This window comes from Haliotis rufescens, unplaced genomic scaffold, assembly GCF_023055435.1.
Source record: "Haliotis rufescens isolate VD_foot unplaced genomic scaffold, xgHalRufe1.0.p SCAF_3, whole genome shotgun sequence".
Lineage (NCBI taxonomy): Eukaryota > Metazoa > Mollusca > Gastropoda > Lepetellida > Haliotidae > Haliotis > Haliotis rufescens.
Genome location: NW_025964001.1, coordinates 16,256,966 through 16,281,044, shown reverse-complemented (window position 1 = coordinate 16,281,044; position 24,079 = coordinate 16,256,966). Strand labels below are relative to the sequence as shown.

Sequence of the window (24,079 nt, the reverse complement as noted above, 5' to 3'; positions counted from 1 at the left end):
ACATGGCAGAAACACAATCCAAAGCCCTACCAAGAAATGTTTGAGAATGTGTTTTGTTTGTTTGTTGTTTAACACCGCACACAGCAATATTCCAACTATATGACAGTGGTCTCTAAATAATCAAATCTGGACCAGACTATCCAGTGATTGACATCATGAGCATCGATCTTCGCAATTTGGATATGATGACATGCATCAACCGGTGAGCGAGCCTGACCACCCAAACCCCTTAGTCGTCTTTTACGACAAGCATAGTCGCCTCTTATGACAAGCATGGGTTGCTGAAGACCTCTTCTCTACCGGGATATTCACAGGTTTCGGAGAATGTGAATGCAGTGAAGACATGTACAAGTGTAAAGATTATCAGGTGAAATACACTGCCTATGCCATGCATACATACAAACTTCAATGGTAATGTATATCTATATCATGAATATTTACACAGTGACAATGTACACCTACACATGGAGTCAGACCTGTAATTACAAACCTGTCTGAACATAACATAGCATATCAGAGCCCCTATCTACAAAGTGATCTTAACGCTAAAGTGATCGTAACTTCCATACCTTATGATTGCTTTGTGGAATGGGACCTGAGAGAGAGATGACAAGCTTCACTTTTCAACAGACCTACTTAGTTATAATTTGCCTATAGTTTAGAGTTAGTGAGTTGTGCTTGTTTGTTGCTAAACGCCACACTAAGCAATATCCCAAGTATATGACGGCAGTCTGTAAATAATCGAGTCTGGACCAGACAATCCAGTGATTGAAAACATGAGCATCGATTCACGCAATTGGGATATTTTGCGTCAATGTATCCAAAACAGTCTGTATTTACAATTTGCCAAATTTCCAATAGGAATCCCTTCCCGCGCTACAGCAAGTACGAGACATAAACATACATCCTATCCCTGCACGGACATTGCCTTCATGTAGTTACTCAGCATGAGCGAGTTAGGTTGATGCCACCTCACTAATATGACAGATGTTGACAGATTGCCTATTGCGGTGAAAGGATAATAATTTCGGTTGAATCTGCAATTTGAACCCTGGGTCTGCGCACAACTAAGGGGCAACTCTGCCCTGTACAGACAATAGCCATTTTCCACTGACCGTATGGATTACTGCTAACCTACTGAATAAAGTCAAGGCAACTGACTTCATCTTAAACCCAGCCCAATAAATTTCCTGTGTGGGAGTGACTGGACTGTGAAACTAAACTGATTAGCTTGACTTCCAAGTCTGGAGCCAGTAAACCATACAGGTTGCACAAATACTAAAGGATGATGCTCGTGCAGTCAGGTGGCAAGTCATCACAGACTGTGCCGCCTCCAACACAGCGACAAGTTTGTAATGATCCGTTTTAGGACCAATCCTTGGATGTGTGATGCAAATAGATATAAAAATATGCCAACAAATCAAATAAACTGAAAAAGACGAACAAATAAAATTTTAATCGAAGGCAACCATAACCTTATACAAGGTTATCAGTTAGCTAGTCTGAAACTAGTGAACAGGACTTTCTCACAGAATGTTGTCCTGAGTGCCATTGTACAAAGCGATCTTAGCGCTAAGGGGATCGTAACTCCCATACCTTAACATAGACTTACGACAGGCGTAGTGCTAAGGTTGTTTTGTACAACGGCACCCTGGTACATAAATAACTCGATGTAAATCCCTGTTTGAATGGTATATGGTATGGCAATACTGACTACATATGGCCAAAATACCAAATGTACAGGCTATTACACTAGTAGCAACATTCACTTGACTTACAAACTTAGACAACATACATTCTTTGTGATTGGATTGATCGTAAACATTCATAAAACGTTTATACAAAAGGCCTTCTTTGGACAACCTCTCCTGCAACTGCAGAAAGTGCTACAACTTCAGAGATCCTTTCACCAACAAAATGATAGGGACATGACAACACTCATCTCCCAACACTTTTCATTAAATAAAATCATTGCAATATACATTTCTCTACCTTTACTTTATACAAACAAACCCATCTACCATTTTGATTTAAACCATGCACCGTTTCAAGTGTTCTTTCATACCATTAAACCCCTTCAAATGTAACCGATAATTTGATTTAATAGCCATTCTCGCACATTCAGAATGATTACCATGATAAATGGACTAATTATGTAACTGAAGTACAATGGAAGAGAGATTTGCAAATGTTGACCACTAATGTTACAGTCATGTTTACTGCTGTCATTACTCTCCTGTCATTCCTATGCACACAAACACACATAAGGGTTGGACATACAACACCTGTCTGCATGTCCAAGCTGCGGGAAAACAATATGGACTAGAAGTTTTTCTCGACGATACCAGCTCAATTACTGGGAGAACTAGTCCAAAATGAATCATGGATTTCACGCCAAGGCTTTCTTGATAATTCTTACCCTGACTCAAGGAACACATACAGGAGTGAGTGAAGGTTGTTTTATGCAATGTTTCCCGAAAATATATGGCTGGCTGTACACAAGGCTGTATTTCTTATTCTTTCAATAATCTATTCATATTTGTCCCACCACTCAAAATTTGGATCAGAAAATAAATAATACAAAACTATTTATTAACTTTGATTTTTGTTTTGGATCAAATGCATCTTATGAAGCCTCTGGCCCGTACAAACACCTTACAAAGAGTACAAAGCCTTTTCGAAATAAATATATGTTTTGTATAAATACCAATCTTCACGACTGAAATTAAATTTTTTTAAACCAAAAACACCTGACAAACCCAAACGTAAGATATTTACAATCCACACAAATTCAGGCTGACCGGTTAGATAAATCTGTAAACAGTAATACAATAGCCTGGCATAAGAGACTCTGATCCAGAGAAATCAGTGACCAATTGCAAGAGCATTCATCCACACTGTGTAGGTAGGATGACACACAACCATCTAAGTGACACTGTGATCCTCATTCACGTTGGCTCCTATGACAAGCAAGGGGTACCATGGGGACCTATTCTTCCCATGGAGGACACAGGCAAATGGAACTGAGTGTGGTCTAATTCTTCCCAAATGGTACAAAAGCTTGGTGTACTGCATCTTCCAGAGGCAAGCGTGTCCACTAGCCTATATCAAAGCCTACTGTAGTTTCTAACCTTGCCACATCAAGGCGTGTCCACTAGCCCATATCAAGGCCTAGTTTCTAACCTTGCCACATCAAGGCGTGTCCACTAGCCCATATCAAGGCCTAGTTTCTAACCTTGCCACATCAAGGCGTGTCCACTAGCCCATATCAAGGCCTAGTTTCTAACCTTGCCACATCAAGGCGTGTCCACTAGCCTATATCAAGGCCTAGTTTCTAACCTTGCCACATCAAGGCGTGTCCACTAGCCTATATCAAGGCCTAGTTTCTAACCTTGCCACATCAAGGCGTGTCCACTAGCCCATATCAAGGCCTAGTTTCTAACCTTGCCACATCAAGGCGTGTCCACTAGCCCATATCAAGGCCTAGTTTCTAACCTTGCCACATCAAGGCGTGTCCACTAGCCTATATCAAGGCCTAGTTTCTAACCTTGCCACATCAAGGCGTGTCCACTAGCCTATATCAAGGCCTAGTTTCTAACCTTGCCGCATCAAGGCCACTTTTCTTGGCTCGCATTGGTCACGAGTTGTGCCCCTTGTAATGAAAACACGATATCCAATCAGGAGCTGGTCTTATCATGTATAGCTTCATAAACATGGCAACTACCATAGGCGATGATCTAGTCCATCAGATAACAAAAACATCCGTGATTTCACGCGACACAAAAACATAGGCAATTGTTGGGGGGTTCAAAAGATGATATTTGTGTTAACGAAGACAGGCAGCAGTAATTCACTTTCATACAAAGGTGTACCAGTCGTGGATGTTGATTTTGCCAAACGTTCTGTGATTGGACTATCGATAGGTACGACAGTTGAATCATATCAAGCACAGGAAATGAGGGCTGAAAGTGGCAAGGGTGGAAACAGGACTTTGATAAAAAGGCAAGTGGACACTCTGGCCTCAGGAGGGTTTACACTGGGAACCTACTCTGCCCTGGGATCTCCACAGGGGTCACAGATACAGGAACATTTTATCATTGTGTCATTAAGCATTGAATTCAATTACAACAACACCAGCACGTTGTGCATCCTGCATTGAACAAATACTATTAGCACAGTCTCATTGGAACTCCATAGTACAAAAATATCAGTCTGTTTTGTATCAAGGCATCAAATCATTACAAACTGAATATATCTTCAATCATTAATTGTAACATCACATCAAATCTGTGCTGTGATAGTAGCACTGGGGATCAGAACAGAACAGAACAGAAGCGTTCTGTAAAGTCAATAAAATAACTTGTATCATTTATGGCCCAAAAACAAACATGGTAGAAATATTGCAGATCCTGACGACCATTTGACTCCCTCCAGCCACCTCCACTGACTTCTTCTGTAATCTGTGTGAGGAGTCCGGTGTGATATGTACACTGTATATACAGTCGCTGTACAAATGAGGAATCACAAGCTCTCACTACCACTCAGCATCACCTGTTGCTTTTTGGAACACAAAGTCACGACCATTGAGATTCATTATGCCATCCTTTAAATGAAACTTCCACTTGTTTTTGTTGCGGTTTATCTGAAAACAGACGAGGAATTAATAAATATCTGTATAACATAGGGAGTAAATTTCCAGTAATTTTAATTATCTGTCATTAATGACCTAAGCAACCTAGCCATCCAAGCAAGTACGTCTTCATAATCACAAGCAAGAGAGAAAGTTGGAAACAAGTTTTTAGCTGTGCAAAAGTGAGTGAGTTGGGTTTAATAAAAACAATAACAGTATTTCAGTTCTTTCACGGCATGAGGGAGGAAAGCCCAAAGTGATGCAGGTCTCAGACGTTTATACTTTCGTGAAACCAATGAGCACATGTGTGGTGCTGACAAACCCAGAAACATAATTGGGGTGCACCGGGATTCGAACCAAAAATCATAGATTTGTGGTGTGCCAAAGGGCTGCAACTCTGTGCAGCAAATTGTGACGCCTTGGATGTATTAATCTAGTGCAGTGTTAGAAACTAACAGTTTTAGTCCACTAGTCCTTATAATCACATATATAGCAAAAAATGGCAAATTACTAATATTTTTTATGATACACCTAACTACTGGGGAGTGTGGCTAGGTGAGTGAGTGAGTTGGGTTTAACGCCGCTTTAAACAGTATTCCAGTTATATCACAGCGTGTCAGCTTAATGTGGGAGGAAAGCCCGAAGTGATGCAGGTCTCAGACGTTTACCACTTCGGTGAAACCCACGAGCACGGGTATGGTGTTGACAAACCTAGAAACATAATCGGGGCGAACCGGGATTCGAACCCACAATCATAGGTTTCTGGCGTGCCTAAGGGACGCAACTCTGCACAGCGAATCACGGTGCCTTAGACGACTGGGCCACCCGTGCCCCCGGAGTGTGGCTAGGACTACAGGACTAGTGCCAATTTCTAACTCTGTAGTGGACCAGCATACTTGTCTAACCCATGCCGATCTTGTGCCATCCTGTACTAATCTCCATTCTATTTTCATTAAAAGCCTCGACTCAATCCCCACCATAGCACTGTTTTTAGTCCAGTTCAAATGACAACACTTAAAATAGACATCCAGAAAAGCAGTTCTTTCATGAATGAAACGGGGCGTTCGGGTAGCCTAGTGGTTAAAGCGTTGGCACGTCACGCCGATGACCCGGGTTCGATTCCCGACATAGGTTCAAAGTGTGAAGCCTATTTCTAGTGTCCCCCTGCCGTGATATTGCTTGAATATTGCTAAAGGCGGCGTAAAACCAAACTCACTCATGAATGAATGAATGAAACAAGCCATGCTGTGACAATGTACAGTGAACAGAGTGCACAGGGAACACAAGAACATACCAGCCAACATCTGTAAATGCCTTAGCTTGACAGTACTCTGCCTCTAACTTACCTTGTCATACTGACAGACAACCACATTGTCTGTGTCAAACAACTCGTCAGGGTCCTGCTCACTCACGTCATCCTCGGAGTTCAATGGTTCCTGTAGAGAGATAGACAATGTCAGCAACACAACAACAGCGGTCAATGACGGGTGCCGAGACAATTATCACAAACATCATGCCAGGTGGGTGTGTGAATGAATGAGTATGGTCTAACACTGCTTTGAACAGTAGTTGTATCACCCTGATGTGGTAGAAATGCTAGGTGAATCCCAAAAGGCTCTGACAAACAGAATATAATCAGGGTGAAATGTGGGATTCAACCAACAATCAAAGGTTCCTGGATGTAACTCAGCCACAATTGCCACATGATTGAGTGAGTTAGGTTAAATGCCAATATTGGTTTGCACAATATTCCACTTATATCACAGCTTGTCAGTGTAATGTGGGAGGATAAACCAAAAGTAATGCAGGTCTCAGATGTTTACCACTTTGGAGGAACCCACGAGCACGGGTATGATGCTGGCAAACCTACAAACATAGTCGGAGTGAACCCGGACTTTAACCCAAGATCATAGGTTTCTGGCATTTCCAAGGGATGCAACTCTGCACAGCAAACTGCAGCACCTTAGACATATTAATCTAGAGAACCACCATACTTGTTGAACCCAATCTAGCATTTATTGATTAAATCAATGCATCAATTCACATTTCTTCCTCACATAAATCAGTAATATGAATAAATAGAGGTTATCACGCGAGTGTGTTTGGGGATGGTAAATATCCTGTATTAGGAATAAACATTGTATTTAGCGAGCCTTGGCGAGCTAAATACATAGTGTTTATTCCTAATACAGGATATTTACCATCCCCAAACACACAAGCGTGATAACCTCTTTATCATATAATGTCATTCTTTAATTCTGTGCTTCAAAATCGTTTTCCCTCTCTCACAAACATTACCGAAACATTGCGAGTTTTCCTGGAATGCGCGCATTAATATTTATTACGTCACAGGGTAAGTGATGTGTCAGTCGGACAGTGACAGAAACCAATATAGTTCCAACTGAAATCTGTTTCTTATACAGTAACGAAGCAACATATACGCAAAACAACAATTGTTTTTAATTGCCTTTCGCGGCAATCCATCGGTCTGTCCGCTAGAGTAACTGCCCTTTGTCAAAGGGAAGCTACTCTAACCCTAGTCAATGAGACGTCACGGCCACGGTCAGACGTTGTTGACAATCGGTCGGTCCTGTCATAACGTTAAGAAGTGTAGTCAGATGTACACACAGCGACAAAACATACAAGGTAACAATTCAAACATATTTCGGCCAAATCCAACTATTTTAATTTGTGGAGAAGGTTTCAAGCTGCAGATATGGTTACTGATCCCGCTTGGCTAGGCTTCGTGCCCTCGCAAAATTGTTTCGAAATTTATATCGCCAAAGTTGCCAAAACTTATAAAATGCCTTAGCTACGTCACAGTTAGACACTGATTTTCAGTTTATATGACTGTTCTTTTGATAATGATAGCAATTATCCCTGTAGTTTATCCATATTCCCGATGGTTAATTCTGACTCGATCGCCGAATGACAAGGGCGACGCCATGTTTGTTTATAAACAGTAAAAGTAGTCCCTACTTGACCTTTGATATTTGCATCTTTATCCGCATATGACCCCAACGGATATCGTTTTTATCCATTGGCTTTATCCTGCCGAGAAACCTACCCATTATATGATAATATCAGATACATGCAACTAGATTTGACATATTCATCATGTTCAAATAGAAAATGACATTCTTAAAATTTCAAATCATGGTCAAGTAGATATCTTGGAAACACACTGGATCGCAATGACTGACCATAATGATGAGGCAGGACATTCCAGTAGAATCCAATCAATGACACGAGTTTGTTAGTTGCTTAGCGGGACAACAACATACCTCTTCTTCCCCCTGCTCTTCCTCCTCATTGTTCTCGTCATCATTGTCATCATTGTCGTCATCGTCGTTGTACTCATCATCCTCAGATGAACTTGTGTCACCAGCCCCATCCAGCTGTACCATCCCCTGGCCATTCTGAAATACACACCTTTTCATAACCAACATGAATTTATCAACGTGTCTTTTATTACCAATGTGTGTTTTTAATACTAATTTGTTTTTACTGTGTTTATTGAAACTGTCTTTTAACACCATGTGTTTTATCAAGTGTATATTAATGCCAACATAGTTTTTATTACCAACATAGAAAATGCTAATGTCGTCTTCCTGGTCGGTCATTTCATTGGTCAAAGTTCACGAAAGGTTATTCTGACGTGACCTGTAATTGGATGTCCTCATATATGGGTATAGCACTAGCAAGCACTAATATCTGATTTTATGAGAATGTATCATTATCGAACAGGAGTTTTATTGTTAGAATTATTATTTCTATTCACCAAAAGAAACATTCCTATATCTTTTGGTCCCCTAACCTCTTACGGTTATGCATTGCGAAATAGGTTAGACCGAGTTTTACAAAGAATATAGCAATGACAACTCACAGGATTTTGTGCTCGTATCTGCTGTCCTGGCGCAAGCTGAACGTTCTGTATGTTGGTCATCTGTGGGACCTGTGCTTGCATCTGCCCACTCTGGAGGATAGTTTGATGGGGGAGAGTTGTGATGGTTGTGGCTTGAGGAGCCTGCTGGAGATGCTGTGATAACACCTGGATGTACTGCCCGTTACCTAGGATACATCAACAGTTCAGTGTCTGCACAAAACTAGTCACACACGTTCCACTGACATGAAACTCTATGATGCTGTTTACTGATACAACTGAATACATCTGTAAGTCAGTTGTAACCCATGTACAATAATATAGTGTATGCCATTTGTAACTTCCCTGTTCAAATAGCACATGTACGGTAGTCGTAATTTCTGTGAGTGAGTGAGCGAGTGAGTATGGTTTTACGCCGCTTTTAGCAATATTCCAGCAATATCACGGCAGGAGACACCAGAAATGGGCTTTTCACATTGTACCCATGTCGGGAGTCAAACCCGGGTCTTCGGCGTGACGAGCAAATACCGTACTTGAATAAAACTTTTACGCTTTTCCTAACTCTGTACAGATGCGCAACAGGCATATCTTTCATGCCTGAATATGGTCATGCAAAAGTCGTTGCCCTCATACTTGTATACAGACAGATGATAGTGTAACTATTGTACTTGTATACAGACAGATGATAGTGTAACTATCGTACTTGTATACAGACAGTGAGTGAGTGAGTGAGTATAGTTTTACGCCGCTTTTAGCAATATTCCAGCAATATCACGGCGGGGGACACCATAAATGGGCTTCACACATTGTACCCATGTCGGGATTTGAACCAGGGTCTTCGACGTGACGGGCGAACGCTTTAACCACTACGCTACAAGACCGTCCCGTATACAGACTGATGATAGTGTAACTATCGTACTTGTATACAGACAGATGATAGTGTAACTATCGTATTTGAATAAAGACAGATGAGAGTGTAACTATCGTACTTGAATACAGACAGATGATAGTGTAACTATCGTACTTGTATACAGACAGATGATAGTGTAACTATCGTACTTGTATACAGACAGATGATAGTGTAACTATCGTACTTGAATACAGACAGATGATAGTGTAACTATCGTACTTGTATACAGACAGATGAGAGTGTAACTATCGTACTTGTATACAGACAGATGATAGTGTAACTATCGTACTTGTATACAGACAGATGATAGTGTAACTACCGTACTTGTATACAGACAGATGAGAGTGTAACTATCGTACTTGTATACAGACAGATGAGAGTGTAACTACCGTACTTGTATACAGACAGATGATAGTGTAACTATCGTACTTGTATACAGACAGATGATAGCGTAACTATCGTACTTGTATACAGACAGATGATAGTGTAACTATCGTACTTGTATACAGACAGATGATAGTGTAACTATCGTACTTGTATACAGACAGATGAGAGTGTAACTATCGTACTTGTATACAGACTGATGATAGTGTAACTATCGTACTTGTATACAGACAGATGATAGTGTAACTATCGTACTTGTATACAGACAGATGATAGTGTAACTATCGTACTTGTATACAGACAGATGATAGTGTAACTATCGTACTTGTATACAGACAGATGAGAGTGTAACTACCGTACTTGTATACAGACAGATGATAGTGTAACTATCGTACTTGTATACAGACAGATGAGAGTGTAACTACCGTACTTGTATACAGACAGATGATAGTGTAACTATCGTACTTGTATACAGACAGATGATAGTGTAACTATCATACTTGTATACAGACAGATGATAGTGTAACTATCGTACTTGTATACAGACAGATGATAGTGTAACTATCGTACTTGTATACAGACATACACAATTGTAACTTCAGCTCTTGAACAGAGACTAAGGAAGTGGGCTTCACACCTTGTAACCATGTGGGGAATCAAACCCGGGTCTTCAGCGTGACAAGCTAACACTTAACCACTTTGATGCATACAGATACCGACATACTGTCATTGTCATCACTGTCGCAGTTGTAGTAGCATTTTTATATATTATGATACATTGGTTGGTTATTTGTTGTTTAATGCTGCACTCAGCCATATCCCAGCTATATGACGGCGGTCTGTAAATGGTCTGACAATCCAGTGATAGACATCATGAGCATCGATCCACGCAATTGGGATCGATGACATGCATCAACCAAGTCAGCGAGCCTGACCACCCGATCCCATTAGTCGCCTTTTACGACAAGCATAGTCACCTTTTACGGCAAGCATGGGTTGCTGAAGACCTATTCTACCCCGGAATCTTCACGGGTCATATATATACAAAATAATCTTCTTTAGGCCTGTCTGCTGATTTCAGAATAAGCATGTTTGTTTACAAACAAGAGTCTGATCATATGATATGCAAATTAGCTTGTGGCAGTGGTGTAATGCTAAGTCATCACTGTGCCGGAGCATGCTAAGTCTCCATGACACAACTTGGTATGTTGTTTAATAACTCCATACAAGAGTCTCATACCAGTCACAGAATGGTGGCAGTGTTTAAATTAAATACATGCCTGCCTGACAGTCAGTTTTGTAAAGTTGCACACCCGATGGTCGGAAGTTAAATTTACTGAGTTGACAATCCACCAAACTTCTGAGAACTAACATTAAACAGTACCATTCTTATGTTTACCCTGTTACTTTTGTTTGTTAGTCCAGAACATTTTGGACCGGCAACATTTTGTCTGGTCTGGTATTTTGCAAAGTTGCCAGCCTGGTTGCCTGACTGAAATTTTGGGGGAATTTTACACACTGATGGAGATAATCCTAAAACAAACTATTTACAAAACTAATGTAAGCAAAGCGAAGCACAAGGCATAGTCCTCTTGCCAAATGAATACCTCCTGTAAGTAGTAAGTTACCAGCCCTGGTTGAAAGACCTTTCTGAGCTCTGCACAGTGGTGTTTAGTAGTTTACCTGTATGCAGAATGGTGTTTCCAGCTGTGTTGAGAGCTGCTAGTTGGTGCTGGAACAGACCCTGCGGCAGAGCCATGGTGGCTGTCGCTGCTGCACCCTGGGAACACAACAGCAAAAGCAGGGTAAGCCTCTTGCAGCGCAGATCAGTTCTAAAGGTCTTGCCTATATCTGGACCATTAAGCAAGCTAGATGATGTAAAGAAGATCCTAAAAACTGGTCAGTGGTTGTTTTTAAAACAAACTACCAGAATACTGGGACTAAATACAAGTTACAGTGCTAAGCAGACTCAGTAGTAACACGATCTACTGTCACAGACTCAATGGTAACACGATCTACTGTCACAGACTCAATGGTAACACAATCTACTGTCACAGACTCAATGGTAACACTATTTACTGTCACATGGACTCAATGGTAACACAATCTACTGTCACAGACTCAATGGTTACATGATCTACTGTCACACAGACTCAATGGTAACACAATCTACTGTCACAGACTCAATGGTAACACTATTTACTGTCACATGGACTCAATGGTAACACAATCTACTGTCACAGACTCAATGGTTACATGATCTACTGTCACACAGACTCAATGGTAACACAATCTACTGTCACAGACTCAATGGTAACACGATTTACTGTCACATGGTCCCAATGGTAACACAATCTACTGTCACAGACTCAATGGTAACACAATCTACTGTCACAAAGACTCAATGGTAACACAATCTAGTCACACAGACTCAATGGTAACATAATCTACTGTTACCATGGTTACACAATGACTCAACAGTAAGCCAATCTACTGTTACCACGACTACATGGGAACTGAATGGCAACAATCTACTGTTACCATGGGACTCAATGGTAACACAATCTACTGTTACCATGGTTACACGGTGACTCAACAGTAAGCCAATCTACTGTTACCATGGGACTCAATGGTAACATAATCCAATCTACAGCTATGGTGAGTGAGTGATTATTTCAGCCACATAGCGATGAGAATAACTTGATATATACAATTGAGTCATGAATACAAAGTAGTACTTTGTCAAACATATTTGGGCTACAAACAACAACTCAATGGTAACACTATCTACAGTTACACAGGGACTCAATGGTAAAAGAAACTACAGTTTCCATAGTTACACAGGGACTCATTGGTAACACAATCTACTACAACACACATACAGTAACAGAAGACAAATGAATATGTCAAATTACATTTTCCCAGTCAGGTTCGCCTACAATGGTAATACCAAAATTCAGACTCTTTTCACCAGTTTTAATGGATGACTAAGGATTCTTCTGCATTGTGATAGAAACAAAGGGCTTTGCTAACATTCAATTCAATTCTATCTGAAAGGTCTTCAGCATATCAAGTTAAAATCAAAACAGAAAATGTTTAATACATCAGGCGAAATGGCATTTCAATTTGTGCAGTTAGATCTACTGAGAAGAGTAGAGAGTCATCACAATGACTGTCACCACCTGGCCATGCACAGAGTAATGTAAGTAGGGTGGTGGATCTGTAGTTCCCCGGCACTGTATTTGTCAAATTCTTTGCAAGTAGTTTAATAAGTACCGGGTAATCATTTTCTAAAATCTAACTATTGATTATGTGCAGAAAATTTCAATAGCCATCTGGTGACAAATATTTTAGCGACCTGCTGGCCAGCAGCAGTCAGGAGTAGAAGAAAAACAACAGATGGATGTGAGACCACATGTAAAGACAAAACCATGCATGAATCATCAGTCCAGGTGTAAAAAGGCGAGTGTTTCGGTGTGAATGGTTAGCTCGTGTGACATTTACGATGTTAGGTCAAAACATTGTTAATTACTACTGACCATCAAATTCATGACTCTGGTTTTGGAGAGTGTTGTAAGAAAAAGAAAGAAGTCAGCCTCTCCAAGAAACAAATGAATCCAAATTTATACACACTATTCTTCAAAATAACCAAAAGCATCATTCTCAGAATCACAATCTGCTGGTATTGAGTAATCCAGTGCTTAGAAGTAATCAGCTACAGGGAATGCAACACTGTGCATAAAACTCCAACACAAATAAATAGGGGCTAACATAGGACAATAAGATATCACTGTCACACTATTCATGGGAGTCGATCCATTAAAGAACTTTCTTGGGGTGGGTGGGGTGGGTGCTGTGTACAAATTTATATCAGCACATCACATTGCATTAGAAACTGGCACTAGTCCTATAGTCCTTGCCAAATTGCCCAATAGTTTAGGTATCTTAAGGACTAGTAGAAATTTGCCAGTTTTAAGGGTATTGCTATATGTTATTATGAGGACTAGTCGACTGAAAACTGTTAGTTTCTAGGGCTGCATGATTGGCATTTTATTTCAGCCATATTGCGACTAGGAGAGTTTATACCTTTTTTTTAAAAGAGTTGGTTTTAGATCAATGCTTCAAGGCATACAAAACAATTCCTCTGATTGAAGGAACTGAAACATTTTGGGTATCTGAACTTTTTCAGGACATCCAGTGAATATTTTTTTCTTCAGAATATATCCACCCCCATCCACCCCTGGTTGGTACAATGGTCGTAGCCAAACCCTCGTGAGGTAGAACAGATATAAACAGTAAACTTAAAAGAGGATGATGCTTTTCATTAAAATAGTGTTCACATGATATTATCATAGTTTCTTTGATCAGCCGGTGCACTGATTAGTGGAGAGTTTGGTGCAGTTGAAGAAAGGGGATCATGTCAAACTGAAACTCACTTGGGGTCTAATCGAAATTCTCTTTAGCTGCAACATAACAACAGAAAGGTTGAATACATCTTCATCATTCCACAGTAACCATGGTAACATGACAACGCTTATAACATGCACTGTCTCTAAAGTCACTTTGTTATAGACTTGCCTCTGTTCACCCTGCAATGAATGGGTACCCGGTAGGAGAGTGGTTGTGAATGCAAAAGTCTTCTTGCACTTAACAAGTAGCATGGGTTGTATACTCCCCAGGGTGCTGAGAATTTAATATTCTGAATGCTCACTGATTATCGGCCTAGGTAGTGGTTTAGGGATTTATGCTGAGTTTACACTAGGTCATGTTGCTGTATAAGTACAATAATCTTGAACGCGATGCTAAACCCCATTTCACCTCAACTCACCTTTAACCTAGGTGCCTGTGACAGGTAAATGGGAACAAGGGAAAAGTGGGAAAAGTATCATTTCCACGATTGAGAATTTATATGTTCCTAAATTCAGAAGTACCTCATATTGTGACCCTAAGTTCCAACACTTTTTATTGGACACTTTAGCAGAGACATTTGTCATCTTACAAAGTAAAGCTATTAGTAATTATCATAAAAGCCTGAATTAGGAGTTTCTCAATTCCTATGTGGGAATATTTCGATATTTGCTGTAGGCCTGAGTCTTAATATCCTCCCCTGTGATGCCCAAATAAATCTTGAATTTTATACACTCGTGTATACGGAGTGTTAAACCATGGCCTTCATAACTAAGGCCTCTTATTCTCAAAATTATTTCACACACATGCTTCTTGCATATAGTTCTAGCTCTGCGTGTGAGGCTTGTCACAACAAGTGTGATTATAGCCAGTAGCTGAAGCCTGAATCTAGTGAAATTATGCCGGCACTAGTAAGCTCAGATAATAATAACCCACATAATAACAAAAATATCAACTGAAAAAGACTCTACGAGGCAAGTGTGGGTTCTTCTAATAAATGTGATACCGGACTGAGACTGAGCTGTATGTTATCTTTAATTTATAGTGAGTAGTGAACTAAATAATACTAAAAACTATATAAATCTCAATAGCATGAGTGGTCTCCATTGTACCCTATTGTCTATCCGTATCACCCCCAATGTCTCAATACACATATTGCAGGCATTTATCTAGACTACTGAAAGGCCGACATTGGATGAATTTGGGCCCAAAGTCTGCAGCAAATGATAGTAAATATTCCCAATTTGATTTTTAAAATTCCCAATTTCTCAGAATTTATGAAAATAACAACTACAAAATAATCAAATTTGGGACAATATCACGATTTTCTCCTACTTAGCTTGCCAAGGGTACTTAGTTTGGAATTCCAGATAAATCCCTGCCTTGGTATTCGGGTGCTTATCTTATAGAGGCAACTAGGCAGAATATTGCATTAGCCAAAAGAACACAATAAGCATTATGGTGTTAGCTAGACAGACGAAGCTGGGCAACAGGCAAGCAGCTGTTTCACACAATGACACACTGTAACTGTGGCATGCCCCACTCTACATCACATACACAGTGATTCCATGCATCAGTGGGAAACATTTCACTTGTCAGGTAACAGGACAGGCATTACAATATATCAGGATACACACATGCTGAACAAAAGGAATCTTTTCTGATGGGTTCAATGTATGTTACGCAACCACAAACGACTGAAAAGTGTTTTTGTTGGCACTAAGAAATATTTACCAAATGGCTCCACATTTGCAATACTGGTAGCTTAGCTGACTGACTTTAAGGGATACATAATAATTTTTGTTTTGTTTGTTATTTAGCACTGCACTCAGCAATGTTCCAACCATATCACAGCGGTCTGTAAATAATCGAGCCTGGACCTACAATCCAGTGATTGACATCATCAGCATCATTCCACGCAATTGGGAAACGATGACAAGCATCAACCAAGTCAGAGAGCCTGACCACCCGATCCCGTAAGTTGCCTCTTACAACAAGCATAGTCGCTTTTTACAGAAAGCATGGGTTGCTGAAGACCAATTCTAACCCAGATCTTCATGGGTTTGATACAATAAGGACCAAAACAGTATTACACATATGGCATGAACGAGTACAGGGATTGACGAAAGCTTGTTCATGACCCATCATACCACATGGAATTTTTCAAAACAATTAAGTGCATGTTGTTCTCTGTTTACCAATAGCATTTGTTTCTGTACCCTGCATTTCTTTTTTCCACATTTGATACATGAATGATTACGTTATCACAGTTAAAACAGACAGAATAACAACGTATATGTTTAGCCAGGTAAAGCAACCACCGGAAAGCTTTCACATTTCACGAATCTACACGGATTATAGTGTTAATCAACATGACATGCCCTGCCTCTGTGAGGAGAACAAGGTCAAGTGACAGCCAACTCACCATGTCCTGGCCAGCTCCTGCTGCTATCTGGATGGGGACAGGGATGGCCTGCGGCACCGCCGTCGTGCCAGTCACCATCACTGAAATATACATGGACAGTCACTATAGCAACAGTCACCATCACTGAAATATACATGTACAGTTACTATAGCAACAGTCACCATCACTGAAATATACATGGACAGTTACTATAGCAACAGTCACCATCACTGAAATATACATGTACATTTACTATAGCAACAGTCACCATCACTGAAATATACATGTACAGTTACTATAGCAACAGTCACCATCACTGAAATATACATGGACAGTCACTATAGCAACAGTCACCATCACTGAAATATACATGTACAGTTACTATAGCAACAGTCACCATCATTGAAATATACATGGACAGTCACTATAGCAACAGTCACCATCACTGAAATATACATGTACAGTTACTATAGCAACAGTCACCATCACTGAAATATACATGGACAGTCACTATAGCAACAGTCACCATCACTGAAATATACATGTAGTTACTATAGCAACAGTCACCATCACTGAAATATACATGTACAGTCACTATAGCAACAGTCACCATCACTGAAATATACATGTACAGTTACTATAGCGACAGTCACCATCACTGAAATATACATGTACAGTTACTATAGCCAGTGTTCGAAATACCTGCCTGCCCGACCGTCCGAGACGGGTTGATTTCAACTCGGGCTGCCAGATTTTCAAATCCCCCTGCCCGACGGTCGGGTTATATTTCATATGTGACATTATTCTAAATATTTCCCGATGATAATCATTAATTCACATGTAAAGATGAATGATAAAATGTAACCAAAAAGAAACCCCGTTAGCTTATCCTGAGAAACATATGATTATAGTGGGCAGGCAGGTTTTGGTCAGGGCTGGCAAGTATTTCAGCTAGCCAGTCCTGTGGTCTGGCTGAAATTTTTGGGAGTTTCATATGCTGCTATAGCATGAGTCACCATCACTGAAATATACATGTACAGTTACCATGGCTACAGTCAGTATTGCTGAAATATACAGGTACAGTTACCATAGCTATAGTCACCATTACTAAAAATATATATGTTCAGTTACCATAGCTAGTCACCATTACTGAAATATACATGTACAGTTACTATAGCAACAGTCACTATAGGCTACAGTTGCAATAAAGTTAGCTGCATCACTACATATGCAATCACTACATATACCATGTTTTTGTTTGTTTGTTGTTTAACGCCGCACTCAGCAATATTCCAGCTATATGACGGTGGTCTGTAAATTAATCGAGTCTGGACCAGACAATCCAGTGATTGACATCATGAGCATCGATCCACGCAATTGGGATCGATGACATGTATCAACCAAGTCAGCGAGCCTGACCACCCGATCCCTTTAGTCCCCTCTTACAACAAGCATAGTCGGCTTTTACAGCAAGCATGGGTAGCTGAAGACCTATTTTACCCTGGATCTTCAGCTATTTTCAGAAGAACTCAGTCATATGAGACAGTTTGGCATGCCTCCTGGGCCATTACACGTAGCTTACCTTGTGGCTGCTGATGAGGTACAAAGATTTTGGGAATCATGTCTTGGTCTGCAGTCTGTGCATCTAGAGCCTTGGAGGATGTCAACTTGGTATCCCATAGCTGAAACAACACATGGTCACAGAAACAGCTCTACAGGGATTCACACTGGCTCAATGGACATTAGCTTATTGTTATCAAAATTGTTATTTCAAAAAGATGTTTGTTGTTTCTTTATGAAACTCTCAGCAATATACCAGCCATATGACATTGGCCTATAAACAATCAAGTCTGGACCAGACAATTCAGTGACTGACATCATGAGCATCAATCTTTGTTTGTGTGTTGGTTGTTTAATGCCGCACTCAGCAATATTACAGTGGTCTGTAAATCTGGAAGTCTGGACCTGACTACCCAGTGGTTGACATCATGAACATCAATCCACACAATTGGGATAGGATGTCAAGCATCGACCAAGTCAGAGAGCCTGACCACCCGATCCCATTAGTCGCCTCTTACGACAAGCATAGTCACCTTTTACAGCAAACATGGGTTGCTGAAGACATATTCTCCCCTGGATCTTCACGGGTAGAGCATCAATCTACGCAATTAGAACATGATAACCGTATTCAACATAATAAGCGGCCAGGGCGCTCTCAAAATTAGAAATAGGGGGCGCTTATTAGACTAAAGAAAGATCGTAAATTTCGTGGTTTATGCCAACAGCCTGAAATGTTTACATACGACAAATATATTTTTCAAGAATATAATTGCCTATAATTAGGATGATATAACACACGAGTGCGTATTATACACGAGTGGGCGCTTATTAGAGCGGGGCGCTTATTACGTCGAATACGGTACATGCTTCAACCAAGTCTGTATGCCTGACCACCCAAGCCCGTCAGTGGCTTCTTACGACGGGCATAACCCGTCTTTTGACAAGCATGGGTTGCTGATCCTAACCCAGATCTGCACGGGTCATATGAAGGAATGAGCAATTTATAGTACAAGCAACAATCCGCACCATCAGCCTACGATGACAAGTAATCAACCAAGCTTCCAAGCCTTAACACCCAACAATCCATGAAATGACTCATAATTACAGGTAATTTAAACATAAATGTACTGAACAGCTGTGAGGGTCTTGCTGCATACCTGTCTTAACTCTGTGAGCACTTGTTCATCTACTCCCTCGTCGAGGAAGGCTTCCTTTACGTTGCTGATTACATCCTCTACTACAGTTTTATACAGCTGGCTCTGCAACACAAACAGTAGTGGTTAGGACAGCAAAGTAAAATCAATAAATCAGTAAACTCGGAGCCAAATGCAAAACTTCTAATAAAACCAGAGTACCCTGGCAGAGAAGCTCACCTCTGTTCAAGTTAATCGGTGTCTAACATTTCCGAGGTGTGAATGTGCTAATAAAGTTGCATAAAAGTTATAAGCTCAATTATTGGTAACAATAGGTCTTTTATTAATCTTTTAAGTTCCAAATTGGTGAAGCATAGTTTTTAAATTTCTCATTCTGTTTTGTTTTTTAGACTCCACAATTTTTTCCTGATAAGTTATATCTATGTATATGACTATCTCAATTCAAGTAAAAGGACCATTTCTTTCTTATTGATAGTGACGATAGATAATGATAATAATGAGCCAAACTTGAAAGACCTGGTCGGCCTTTAAAGCAGTTGTTGCACACCTTGCCCAGATTACATTGTCATTTTGACAATGTTGCACAACTATACAAGGCATTCAAAAAATCCTGTGACTGAGCATCAAGAAATGCAAATGGGATACGTGCATTAAGTCAGTGAGTGAGTGAGTTTGGTTTAACGCCGCTTTTAACAGTATTCCAGTCATATTGCGGCGTGTTAGCTTAATGTGGGAGGAAAGCCTGAAGTGATGCAGGTTTCAGACGTTTACCACTTCAGTGAAACCCAAGAGCACGGGTATGGAGCTGACAAACCTAGAAACATAATTGTGGCGAACCGGGATTCGAACCCACAATCATAGGTTTCTGGCGTGCCCAAGTGTCGCAACTCTGCACAGCGAACCGCGGCGCCTTAGACAACTGGGCCACCCGTGCCCCACATCAAGTCAGTGAGCTGGACCACCCAATCCATTAGTTGCCTCTTACAACAAGCATGAAATACCAGTTCTAACCTAGAACGTCACTGGGCTTTTCATTGGAGAAATGTAACAAATGTTGGTAAAGTACAGATTCTCATACTTTTTGGGGCCGAGTCCTGTCCGGGACCCACTAACCCACTCAGCCACCAAGGCTTCCGCAAAAATGAAAGTCTGACAACTTTGTTACATTTGACCACTTTCTAAATGGCATTGTGTGTCCATAACTTTCGCCATTTGTTACATGATATATGTCATTTAAAACAACAATAATACCAGTATCATAACATATTTTCTTAAAAAATAGTCATAACGGCAACAGGTGAAGGTCAGTATCCGTGGGTTCCTCAAAATGAGTTTATGTCTAATCTCTGTAACAGACTATGTGGCTGTATTCAAAAGCTGTCTTTGACTACTATCCCATCCACCATCAGTTAAGTCCATTGTCATGGATTTTGAGGCAGCAAACATCCTCTCCTTTGAGATTGCTTCCCAATGTGAAACTTAGTGAAAGTCACTTCCGTTTTACAAGAGTCATCAGCAGAGTCCGAAATAGCTGCCTGCGTGTGGAGGGAAAATTTTCTGTCGGACGGTGTGAAACTTTCCTCCGCCTACCGGACAGATAATATGAAGACGTATTCAGTTTTGTCATAACTTCCCGTAGATTTTCAAATAATTGTTTGCATTATTTCAACTGAATCAAGATGTGATTTACTTCTTATTTTTCAATATTTAAAATGTCTGTATGCAGGCAGGTAAATTTGAAGATGGGCAGGCAACATTTATGGGTCACCTGCCCAACTGTCTTGTTGGGTTTCAAAATTATTTTAAAGCACTGGTCTTCAAACAAATGCATAACCTTGGTCTCACTGAATTATTTAGCATATATACTGTAATGAAGAGATTTTTCAAACATTTATTAAACAGACATTTAACTTGTTAAAAGAGACCGTTTTTTTAATTTTTTTTGTTAAAGCCCCTTGACTTTTTAGGGGGCCCTTTTGACTGTGGGTTGTGGCCTGCCTCCTTTCAAACAAGTGTGGTTACAACATATTATACTGTTTGTTTGTTGTTTAATGCCATACCCCACAATATTCTGGCTATATGACGGGTGTCTGTAAATAATCGAGTCTAGATATCAAGTGAATGATATCATGAGCATCGATCTACACAATTTGGGATACAATAACATGCATCAATCAAGTCATCGAGCCTGAGATTTGTTGAAGGCTGTTTGTTTCTTCGACTAAAATGAGCTGGTGCAACAGCCATTTTTATTTTTTTATAAAAGAAAAGTTTACATGATTGCAGCTAGGGACATGTAGAAGAGAGTATGTGAAAATACTGCTGATATGTTCAGTAGATTCGGAGAAGAAAAGATTAGAAGTTTCAGTTCTAAAACCATAACATAAGCTCACATACTGACAAAGCCAAGGTGAGTTAAAAAGGCTGAATAGGGGTAGGACACCATTGGTCAAATCCAGCTCGTCCACAGCTCACTACACGTTACAGACTAATTCCAGTGCTTTATGTAATATAACTCGATTTGGGGTGAAAACTAGTCCCTTAAGATCTTTACTAGTCTCGGACTAATAAACTATCTATTTCTGCTGAAGTCTATTTTTTTAATTCATAAAAAGAGAATTTCAATGTACATGCTAGATCTATGTGTGCTTGTGAAAACTTCGTGTAATTGCCTTTACTGGTCACTAATGGTTATCAGTTGTTATTTTGGGGGTAAACAAAGGACAAAAGAATTAATGATGAACCATTCTATCTGGCTCCTAAAACGGTGTACTCTCAAAACTCAAATAATTGACTCCAGGGTTTAAACAGACTACACCATATTTCCTTTGTGATATGATCAGCTGTGGTACAGTATTGCGGACTACGATTGGCTAGGTTCATGCACCTGTCGCACGTGAATATAGCCACGACCTGTTCTACCTCGTATCAGTCAGGAACATTAAATCTGTACAGAATAATATGGACCCAAACAAATCAATGTACTGCCGGAATTGCCTTCAAACGTATACTTTTTACAATATTAAGTTGGTCATGTCATGTTTCACAAATCAGTCATTTGGGCTTTTAATGGCCTTTTGACACCGATTTATAGCGGTATCAAAAACTGTTTTCTGAATCAAACTTATAACCATGGTGTTGGTTAAATACTACGAAGTAAGCATACGTGGATTTGATAAAATTTCAGCAGTACGTCTGAAGGGAATGAAACATATTTTCAGAATGCTTGGTTCATGTTCGCCCGACATCTTGAGCCGTCCCGGGAAATCCAGCTCTCTCGTGCTCTCAGATAGGAAAATTTCATCTGTACATTAAATTGCAAACAAATAATATATATTACCTCCCCCAATAACTAAACTCACCACTGAACTCGATGTAGCCATGCTGTATGAAAGAAAAATTTGGATAAATGTTTCAAACAGCACAGATTTGAGAGGCAAGCGGGCTCCGAGGAAGCCAGCGAAATCTGCCACAGCCTCACTTTTATACTCGATAATAAACCCACTGTCTCTAGAGGGGGGTCGAGCAATTGCTTAAATTGATATTCTGCCGAGGCAATGCTCAAATCACGCGAGAGGGTTTGAGATAACGCGAGAAGTAAACAAAGACATGTGATACCCACGTGGTAAAGCCTAACCGCGCTGTTTGAGTATAGTAATATTGAGCTTAATACCAAACGAGAGCGTCAAAATATTCATTACTTGTAAGTAAAGTGGATTTTTAACGATTTTTATGGCGGTTCAAAGCGTAATGAAGACTAAGTGAGTCTGGGATGACTATTACACATAGAAGTGACTGAATCAGGGATTTTACGAAACGACTGTCATATTTTTGTAATTTCCAGAAAATTGGTGTTATGTATTATCTTTTTGATTTTAGAATAAGGGCATAGCCGGGTTCGCCATAACCTTACTATTTTCCGTCTAGCTATCTGATTGGTTAGTCTAGATCTATAAAGACATTATGACGTCATAACATTGAACTGTGACGTAACTTGCTTGTCATAGTACAATTTGATTCTGTTGTAGCCTTGACCTGTACAAAAATATATATCATCTTAATATATCACATGAAGTAGCAAACGGCGCTTCTGACATCTACATACTAAGAAACTGTTATTTCAAATTGTGGCGAAATTCGCGTTCCGTCTTTCATAAATTGTAATATGTAATGGGTTATGGTTCCTCTTTCAGCGCATGACAGCTTGGCTGTGTTTATGAAATGAAACCAGTGATAAATGTACTTTCGCTGAAGTAAACAATAAGGTGCATAAGGAACAGGACCATACACGTCGATGAAGAGTATTGAGTGAAGGATGGAGGGTGGTACTCGATATGGGGTATTGTGGAGGAAGGGCCCGGGAGTTGTACTGCCTGTGGGGTGCGGTGAAGGATGGAGGGTGGTACTAGATGTGGGGTAGTGTGAAGGATGGAGGGTGGTACTCGATATGGGGTATTGTGAAGGAAGGAGGGTTGTACTGCCTGTGGGGTGCGGTGAAGGATGGAGGGTGGTACTAGATGAGGGGTAGTGTGAAGGATGGAGGGTGGTACTAGATATGGGGTATTGCGAAGGATGGAGGGTGGTACTAGATGTGGGGTAGTGTGAAGGATGGAGGGTTGTACTAGATGTTGGATAGTGTGAAGGATGGAGGGTGGTACTAGATGTTGGGTAGTGTGAAGGATGGAGGGTGGTACTAGATGTGGGGTAGTGTGAAAGATGGAGGGTGGTACTAGATGTGGGGTAGTGT

The 24,079-nt window shown here is 40.3% G+C and overlaps 1 protein-coding gene across 4 annotated transcripts; it reads right to left on the bottom strand.

Moving 5' to 3' along the window:
- Nucleotides 1-1,437: 1,437 nt before the first annotated feature.
- On the bottom strand, nucleotides 1,438-22,842 carry LOC124111955 (transcription initiation factor IIA subunit 1-like). Of its 4 annotated transcripts, none has more exons than XR_007223278.1 (11): nucleotides 22,695-22,842; nucleotides 19,336-19,437; nucleotides 18,201-18,300; nucleotides 16,640-16,719; nucleotides 14,244-14,270; nucleotides 11,491-11,587; nucleotides 8,517-8,701; nucleotides 7,915-8,049; nucleotides 5,977-6,066; nucleotides 3,184-4,642; nucleotides 1,438-3,131 (listed from the first exon to the last, which is right to left on the bottom strand). XR_007223278.1 is itself a non-coding variant. In XM_046471876.2 (10 exons), exons 1-10 carry the CDS (start codon nucleotides 22,713-22,715, stop codon nucleotides 4,535-4,537), a joined length of 945 nt encoding a protein of 314 aa, XP_046327832.1. In that variant the 5' UTR covers nucleotides 22,716-22,842; the 3' UTR covers nucleotides 1,438-4,534. The 4 variants fall into 4 exon arrangements, 2 of the variants coding, with proteins under 2 accessions (XP_046327832.1, XP_046327833.1); XR_007223279.1 differs by having other exon boundaries at nucleotides 3,236-4,642; XM_046471876.2 differs by having other exon boundaries at nucleotides 1,438-4,642.
- Between the last annotated feature and the right edge of the window lie 1,237 nt (nucleotides 22,843-24,079).

Excerpts from the sequence above, each read along its gene's own strand:
- LOC124111955 (XM_046471876.2), bottom strand. The coding sequence starts at position 22,715 with ATGGCTACATCGAGTTCAGTG. Across the intron at positions 8,050-8,516 it reads AGATACGAGCACAAAATCCT|AATGGCCAGGGGATGGTACA; the intron begins GTGAGTTGTCAT and ends TGTGTATTTCAG. Across the intron at positions 6,067-7,914 it reads AAGAGCAGGGGGAAGAAGAG|GAACCATTGAACTCCGAGGA; the intron begins GTATGTTGTTGT and ends ATCTCTCTACAG.